The following is an 8,748-nucleotide window of genomic DNA, read 5'->3' on the forward strand; positions in this document are numbered from 1 at the left end:
CCAGGTTCTGATGGTCGAAGACGAGAAAATGAAACTAACAAAAGCCATCACTCTTCGCCAGTCGTGGTATGAGACACGTTGTACAACTGGGTCTTATGTCCATGTCATTGGGCATTTCACACGAACAGGGCAGTGCACTGTGGACGATGACCAGAACATGATCATTCTGCATCCTGATCATCTCATCTCTGCTACTGCCGTCGGGGATTCCTTCGCTTGCATACGCAAAGCTGTATTGCAAGATCGTGTCAAATCCACCAGTGATTCAAGCGAGGCTTCCCTGATCGGCACCATCGTCCATGAGATTTTTCAAGAAGCGCTAAAAGCCAACCGCTGGGATCACGACTGGCTCGTTGACCGGATCAAACAAATTGTTCCGAGGAAATTTGAAACAATACTCGAAATTGATGTCACGGTTGGATATATTGTCGACCGCCTGAAGAGCCAACTTCCAGGGCTGCAGGCGTGGGGTAAAATATTCGTCAAGGCCAAGCCGGGTGTAAGTTGGCCCTAATTAAAGGCTTTGGCTTGATTTTATAACTGACAGTCATCCAGCCCGACGCCCTTGTCAAAACACGAGTTGGCAAGTCTGTAAAAATGAGCATCAACAAACTCCTGGAAGTTGAAGAACACATATGGTCGCCCATGTACGGACTCAAGGGCAATATTGACGCTTCGGTTCAAGTGGCGATGAGCGATAGTTTCGGCGAGCGAACACTCACTGTTCCTTTCGAACTCAAGACCGGAAAGTCTATTCATCCGTCTCACCATGCTCAAACAGCCTTGTATACTCTGTTGATGTCTGATCGCTACGGTATGTACTCCAGCTTTGCTTTGGAGGGTGATAACTGACCCCGAACGTAGATATTGACATCACTTTTGGCGTACTGTTTTACCTACACCATTCCGAAATCAACCTGGTACCGGCTATTTGGCGTGAGATTCGCCAAATGATCATCCAACGCAATGAACTCGCTTGCTATGTCCGAGAACGCCTCCAGTTGCCGCCAATGATCACTAACTCTCGTGAGTGTAACAAATGTTACGCTCAAGAAACTTGCTTTCTTTACCATCGACTCGCTGACTACGGAGATGGCGAAACACTGGATGGTCCTGTGAAAAAGAAATTCGATGAACTCGTTCGGAACCTTAAACCCTCCCACCAAGACTTTTTCCAGAAATGGGACACGCTTTTGACCCTAGAAGAATCGGATATGAAGAAGTTTCACCGCGAACTGTGGACGTTGTTGAGCCATGAGAGAGAAAAGCTAGGAAGATGCTTCGCAAATGTCGTCATTCAGCCTGGATCTTTCGTGGAAAGCGCAAATGGTGGAAAGATCAACCGATTCCAATATACGCTTGTCAAACATGACGCGCCGAGTGGTTTCTCCTTCACTGAATCTACCATTACGACCGGAGAGCCGATAGTCATTTCAGACGAGAAGGGACATTTCGCTCTTGCAACCGGTTTTGTAACACATGTCGGAAAGCGGACGATCACCGTAGGCGTGGACCGACGACTCCATAACACTCGGGTAAAGCGACCCGACTTTGACGCGGAAAGAAATCAGTCCTTCATTGGGTTGATGGATGTGACAACTGGACCTGTCGCATCTCAAACCTCCAGCAAGGATGAGGAGCCAATCCTTTACAGGCTAGACAAAGACGAGTTTAGCAACGGGATGGCCGCGGCACGGAACAACATCATTCAGTTAATGAATGATAACGACTTCAGGTCTGTTGTGCTCCGAGGCCTCATCGTCGACGGAATTGCCCCTGTCTTCTACGATAGTCCCACCGCATACTCTATGGAGAGTCAAGGTTCGCAGATGGCAATGAATTCGGACCAGAAGGCTGCGGTAGAAAAGGTTTTTTCTGCCCAAGATTATGCTCTAGTACTGGGTATGCCCGGAACTGGTAAAACTACCACAATTGCGCACATCATCCGGGCCCTTGTAGCGAAGGGAAAGAGCGTTCTCCTGACGTCTTACACCCATTCTGCGGTCGACAACATTCTGCTCAAGATTCGGAATGACAAGATGGGCATTCTAAGGCTGGGCACTGAATCTAAGATACACCCGGAAGTACAAGAATTCGCCACCATTGCAGCCCGACCCACAGCCTCAATGGAGGAGTTGGATCGCTCATGGAAAGATCCGCCTGTTGTTGCCACCACATGTTTGACGATCAACCATCCGATATTCAAACGGAGAGTTTTCGACTACTGTATCGTCGACGAAGCTTCACAGATCACCTTGCCGGTGTGTCTAGGTCCTATTCGTATGGCCAGGCGCTTCATTCTTGTCGGCGATCACTTTCAGCTTCCACCCCTTGTCCAAAACAAAGATGCCCAAGAGGGTGGTCTGGATATCAGCCTGTTCAAGCTCCTTAGCGAACAGCAACCAAAAGCAATAGTCAGTCTAGAGCACCAGTACCGCATGTGTGCGGATATCATGTCTCTCTCAAACAACCTGATCTACGACGGCAGGCTCAAATGTGGCAATCAGGCTGTTGCTGACCGCGCACTGGCCGTTCCTAACATTGCTGCTCTGGAGAAGTACCATTCTCCCTCGCAACATGGCAAATCAAACCCGTTCAGCTCATCCTCGACCTTATCTGGAACGCTTTGTCTTGGCCCAACGTCCAAATGCTGGCTCGCACACACGCTTCAGCCTGCCAATAAAGTCGTTTTCCTCAACACAGACCTTCAGCTTCCAGACTCTTTGGAATCGCTTTCAGGCTCCCGGATAATCAACAATCTGGAAGCGAGCCTGACGGTTCAGCTCGTCGAATCGCTGTTGAGCACAGGCATTGGGGCCGACGACATTGGTGTGATAACGTTTTACCGGTCGCAGTTACAGCTGCTACGGCGGTCTCTACGACATCGCTCGGGGCTAGAAGTGCATACGACGGACAAGTTCCAGGGGCGCGACAAGGAGATAGTCGTGGTAAACTGTGTGCGCAGCAACGAGGAGCAGCAGGTGGGCGAGTTGTTGCACGACTGGCGCCGCATCAACGTGGCCGTCACGCGCGCTCGCAGCAAGCTCGTCATCCTCGGTAGCAAGTCCACGCTTGCGAGCGGCGACGAGACGCTCAGGAAGCTCGTCAAAATGTGCGACACGAACGGCTGGGTATGGGATCTCGCGCCTGGCGTCAGCGAGGCGCATACGTTTGATGAGGCGCCGACGCAGACGCAGATGGAGTTTGGTGGCGCGAGCCCGGTCCACAAGAGGAAGGGCAGCGCGGTCAGCCCCAGGAAGAAAAAAGAACGCGACGTGCTTGCGCCGCTTAAGAGCGCGGAGAACAGGGTCAGCAAGAGCGGTGGCACTACTACGGGTAAGAAGGGGTTGAAGGTGCCCGAGAAGAGGGGCAAGGTGGGGACGAAGGCGCTTTTGAGCAATAGGCCCGTGTTGCGGGATATTGTCAACGAGGCGTTGTCGGAGGCAGGTGTGGACTAGTATAAAGAAAGTATTGGCGGTGTGGGAGAGGGATTCCCTGGGACTATGGGGCTGGGTTTGGTTTGGTGGTTAATTGGTTGGTATGGGTTAGGATGGTGGTGGGAGATAGGCGTTTATGGGGTGCGTTTTTTTATACTGGTTTGGTTTGTATTGTTTGGCACGGCATGGTTTGATGGCATGGCATGGGCATGGCGGGTTTGATCGGGTATTTTTGTAGTGCTGTGTAGTGTTGGATTGGGGTTAAAGTTGAGTTGAGATTACCTTAATATACACATGCGTAGTTGACGTCTAGTTGGCAGCAGTTTTTCCCTATTTACTTTCGTCTAGGTTCTCTTTCTTCCTCTTGGGGATGCGGTGATTTCTTGCGTTAGGCTAAGGGAATTAGGAGGGACTTGGTTGGACGCAGTGATGGATAAATAGGATAAAATCCAGCAAATCCTACACCTACACCCTCCCTATAGTTTACATCCAAAACCCATTCCATAACACCTACCCACCTCACAGCCTCACAGACTCACAGCCTCATCCGCATCCGCATCCGCATCCACATCCGTACGCACATACGCGATAATCCGCACCCCCCACCCACGCAAGATCGGCGCATCCATCATCCATCTAGCACCCACACCCACGTCCCCCACCACGCGGCCCCCAACGGTCAACCCCATGCAATCCCCATAGAAGGAAGCGGCTCAGCAACAACAAACCGCACCAGCATCAATTAACAGTCAACAACAGCCAGTATAGCATTGAAACTACCCACTTGATCCTTTTACTCGTACATACGAGACGGCCAACGCGTCGGCACCACCACGCCACGCCCCACCGGCCTGATCCTGCCCTAGGAGTAGGACCGCCGTGCCTACCTAAACTCCGTCTCGAGCCTGTTCCTGTTCCTGCATAGGTACTGTACCTATGGAGCATAGGGGTAGGTAGGTACGGACAGGGCAGCCCGCAGCCGGCAGCCCGGCGCCTGGGGTCCTTGCGTGCATACCCGCCAGTGGTGCCCATAACTACTGTACCTACTCCTATGGCGCTAGTTAAACCCCGCGCGGCGGGGCGGCGCGGAGATAGCGGCGTTTAGGTATATCTCCACCTCTGTAGGTACGGAGTAGGTACGGAGTAGGCACCGCCGTCGTCCGTAGGAGCAGGAGTGCCATACTCTACTGTGCCATTGACAGGACGGGCTGCGGGCGGCGCGCCTTGTATGTGCTTGGATAATAGGTATGCAGTGCGTGGACAGCAAAGCAAGTCGACGTAACGCACGCGGGGCGCATGAGAGAGAGCTCGAGACCCGGCCTGCGTCTGCATGGCGGACGACGGGTGACAGATGACGCATCAACACCTACCTAGGTACCTAGGCACCTTTCTTTTCCCCCGTGCCCGTACGTGCTCGAGTGCTCTACTCTACTCTACTCTACGCGCCTAGAGCAGGTAGAGCAGGTACAGCACCCAGGGCACACTACTCTACCCGTAGCACATACACAGCACTCGACGCGCGCAGCGTCATCAATCATCAATCAAGGGGCCGGGCCCATCTGGCCCGTCAGGCCGTCTGGATTAGGTTCCGGGGGCCAATGGGCAGCGAACCTTAGTCGAGCGCGGTCGAGCGCAAGTCGTCATGACCGGAATTAGGGCGCACCTAACCATGGAGCGCGGAGCTTGCGTGGGTTAACGCCGCGGCCTGGGGTATAAAAGGTGCTTTGGACGGCTGTCTGGCTGGCTGTTGTGGGCCTTGTCACTGCTCCAGACACTCTCGCACGCATACTACACGCTTTGGCTTTTGTTGGTGGTTTGCACGACGCTGTTTACTTGTTTACACACGCTCTTACGTCCCCACGCTCGAACGCTCCCACGCTCGCACGCCGCATCACTATGGTTCAATTGCTGGGGAAAGAGGTCGGGGCGACGGGCTTTGGGCTCATGGGTACGTGGCATGCTCGAGTGCCAAATGGGATGGACAATACTAACACAAGCAACGCAACGCAGGCCTCACATGGCGGCCCAACCCGCCCCCGAACGAGCAAGCGTTCAAAGCGATGAAGGCGGCACTAGCGCAGGGCGGGCACTTCTGGAACGGCGGCGAGCTGTACGGCACGCCGGAGCGCAACTCGCTGCACCTGCTGCGCGAGTACTTTGACGCGCACCCGGCCGACGCGGACAAGGTGGTGCTGTCGATCAAGGGCGGGCTGGTGCGCGGCGGCCTGGCGCCCGACGGCTCGCGCGACAATGTCCACCGCAGCATCAACGAGTGCTTGCGCGTGCTGGACGGCAAGAAGGCCCTCGACTTGTTCGAGTGCGCCCGCGTCGACCCCAACGTCCCCGTCGAGGACACTATCGGCTATATTGCGGAGTTTGTCAAGGCTGGCAAGCTGGGCGGCATTGCCTTGTCGGAGGTTAGTGCTAGTACTATCAGGCGCGCGGCCAAGGTGCACCCGATCGCTGCTGTCGAGGTCGAGTTCTCCCTGTACACGACGGACATTCTGGAGAACGGGATCGCGCAGGCGTGCGCCGAGCTCAACATCCCCATAGTGGCGTACTCGCCGCTGGGGCGGGGATTCCTGGTGAGTTGTTCGCATGTCAAGCGCAACAAATGACGACGACGAGGCTAACACCAGCATCACCTAGACGGGCCAGATCCGCAAGCTCGAGGACATCCCCGAAGGCGACTTCCGCCGGCTGACGCCGCGCTTCCAGCCCGACTGCTTCGACGAGAACCTCAAGCTGGCCGACGAGGTCGCGGCCATTGCGCAGCGCAAGGGGTGCACGACGGCGCAGGTGGCGCTGGCGTGGGTGCGCAAGCACAGCCGCAGAGACGGCTTGCCTGCCATCATCCCCATCCCGGGTGCCACGACCGAGGAGCGCGTCGTCGAGAACTTGACGGAGGTCGACCTGTCCGAGGAGGATATGGCTGCTCTGGGCGAGATTTTGAAGCGCGTCACCGTCAAGGGCGACCGCTATCACAAGGAGGGCATGGCGCACGTCAATGGGTAGATGGAGAGATCTAATGAGCAACGCGTTAGTTTGGGTTTAGACACTGCTGAGTGCAGAGGCGTGATGCAGTAGTGACAGGCAAGGTCAGGTTAAGTTGTGTTAGAATTAATCAACATTCGGGAGCAACGCAGAGCGCGACATCCTTCAGGATTGCAGAATTCTATTTTGTTCATCACAAGCGAGGGGAATTGGAATTGGAAGAAATGGAAGAAGTGGCTAGCTTACCTTTTGACAGTGATGATGGTGGAAGTCCGTAACCAGCGAAATTTGTACTTGTAGAGCAAATGCGGCGGGCGAGACAGGCCCCTCGTGCAAGCCAGCTATCAACACGCAGCTGGAGCAACACAGCGCGCAACCCTTCCTGCCTACCACCATGACCTCACGCAGCAGCGCGCGCGCCCATCAGCACCATCACCATCACCACCCTCACGGCGCCATGGATTCGCCCGGCTCGCCGCTGTCGGAGCTCTCGTCCGACGACTTCCCCGAGGACGTCAAGACCGAGGACCACCGCTCGCTCAGCGTCGACACGTTCCACGACCACGACGCCGAGCACGACAGCCTGCGCCCGGCCAAGCGCCAGCGCACCACGGGGCCCGCCTCGTCGGTGGGCGTGGGTGGCGACGCCGACCTGTACATCTCCGAAGACACCGAGGGCAGCGTGCCCGCGTCGCCGAACCACCCGGGCGGAGGCGGGAGCGGCGGCGGCGGCGGAGGAGGAGGAGGAGGGGGAAGCGGGGGTGGCGGAGGCGGCTTCGGCGCCATGCAGGACGAGGAGAGCCTGGGGCAAGAGCAGGTCACGGTGTGCAAGTGGGAGGGCTGCGATGCCGGCGACCTGGGCAACATGGACCGCCTGGTCGAGCATCTCCACGACGACCACATCGGCACCCGCCAGAAGAAATACTCGTGCGAGTGGAGCGACTGCTCGCGCAAGGGCATCCCGCACGCCAGTGGCTACGCCCTGCGCGCCCACATGCGCAGCCACACGCGCGAGAAGCCGTTTTACTGCACCCTGCCTGGTGCGTGACGTTTTTCTTTCCCATTGAAGCGTCCAACGCCAACTAACTCCATCCATCAGAATGCGACCGCGCCTTCACCCGCTCCGACGCCCTCGCCAAGCACATGCGCACCGTCCACGAGACAGAGGCGCTGCGCCCCTCGGACCCCGTCCCCAAACACCACTCGTCGAACCCCTCGAACAAGAACCAGCGCGTGCGCCTCGTCTTCAAAACCGGCAGCACGCCCGGCGCAAGCAACAGCATCTCCGCGCCCGAAAAGCCCGGCTCGCCACTCCCCGGGTCCCCCAGCGCCGCCGCCGCCGCCGCGCTCCCGCCCCCGCCCCCTCCCCCCGCTGAGACCGAGTACGAGCACAACAACATCACGTTCCGGGCGCCGGAGCCGGGCGAGCCGCCCGCCCCGCGCACGCCCCGCTTCCCGCACGACATACACTTCAGCCCGGCCGAGCTGGCGCTGCCGCCCGCGTCGCTGGCGCGCCTCCTCCGCCGACAAGCCGCCTGGGCCCAGCGCGAAGCCGAGGCTCTGCGCGCCGAGTGCGAGGGCCTCGAGCGCCGCCGTCGCGCCGAGTGGGTCGCCAAGGAGCTGGCGCTGGAGAACGTGCTGGAGGCGGAGCTGGGGCGCATGGGGCGGCGCGACGGGCTGTTGAGGGCGGAAGAGGGGGCGGAGCTGCTCGAGGCGTTGAAGGCGGACGTGTCTGTTTCGCGGGGGCTGGAGGTTGTGGGCGAGGGGGAGGCGGAGTGGCGCCGGGGGTTTGGTGTTGGTGACATGGGTGTGGCTGTGGCTGTGGTGGGCGATGGGGATGCGGATGCGGATGCGGAGAGGCACAAAGCGGCAGAGCGTGCAGGTGCAGCGGAGGGTCCGTTCGGCCACCGCGACGAGGCAAACGGCAGCGGCGTGCTCGCTGCGCAGCATCAGCAGCACCAGCAGCAACATCAAGGCGGCGACGAGGGCGACGACGAAATGGACGACGACGACGACGACCATGACCACCACGCCCCGCTGCCCGCCTCCTCGTTGCAGCATCAGCACCAGCATCAGCACCAGCACCACGGCATGTCGGGCCCGCCGGCCGCGTTCGACGCCGCGGGCGATCCGGCCGTCGAGCACCGGCCTGAGGAGCTGGGCGTGGGGCTTGCGGGGTGAGAGAGGGTGAGGGTAGTGGTGTGGGGTGGGCGTGGGCGTAGGCGTGTACGATAGGTAGATATCTCGGAGAGGGTTGTGGGTGGGTGGGTGCTGGATGTGGAGTGAGCGAGAGAAAGTTTTGCTGCTGCTTCTTTTT

General features: G+C 57.9%; 2 protein-coding genes across 2 annotated transcripts; both read left to right on the forward strand.

The window, feature by feature from the left end:
• Positions 1-5,151: 5,151 nt before the first annotated feature.
• Positions 5,152-6,669, forward strand: K452DRAFT_264676 (uncharacterized protein). The gene is made up of 3 exons (XM_033538704.1): positions 5,152-5,385; positions 5,448-6,022; positions 6,087-6,669. The coding sequence occupies exons 1-3, from the start codon at positions 5,334-5,336 to the stop codon at positions 6,450-6,452; spliced, it is 993 nt and encodes a 330-aa protein (XP_033401266.1). The 5' UTR covers positions 5,152-5,333; the 3' UTR covers positions 6,453-6,669.
• Positions 6,670-6,819: 150 nt separating this feature from the next.
• On the forward strand, positions 6,820-8,680 carry K452DRAFT_283912 (uncharacterized protein). Its single transcript, XM_033539857.1, has 2 exons — positions 6,820-7,471; positions 7,531-8,680. The coding sequence occupies exons 1-2, from the start codon at positions 6,826-6,828 to the stop codon at positions 8,610-8,612; spliced, it is 1,728 nt and encodes a 575-aa protein (XP_033401267.1). The 5' UTR covers positions 6,820-6,825; the 3' UTR covers positions 8,613-8,680.
• The last annotated feature ends 68 nt before the right edge of the window (positions 8,681-8,748 follow it).

The sequence above is a fragment of the Aplosporella prunicola genome, assembly GCF_010093885.1.
Source record: "Aplosporella prunicola CBS 121167 unplaced genomic scaffold K452scaffold_4, whole genome shotgun sequence".
NCBI lineage: Eukaryota > Fungi > Ascomycota > Dothideomycetes > Botryosphaeriales > Aplosporellaceae > Aplosporella > Aplosporella prunicola.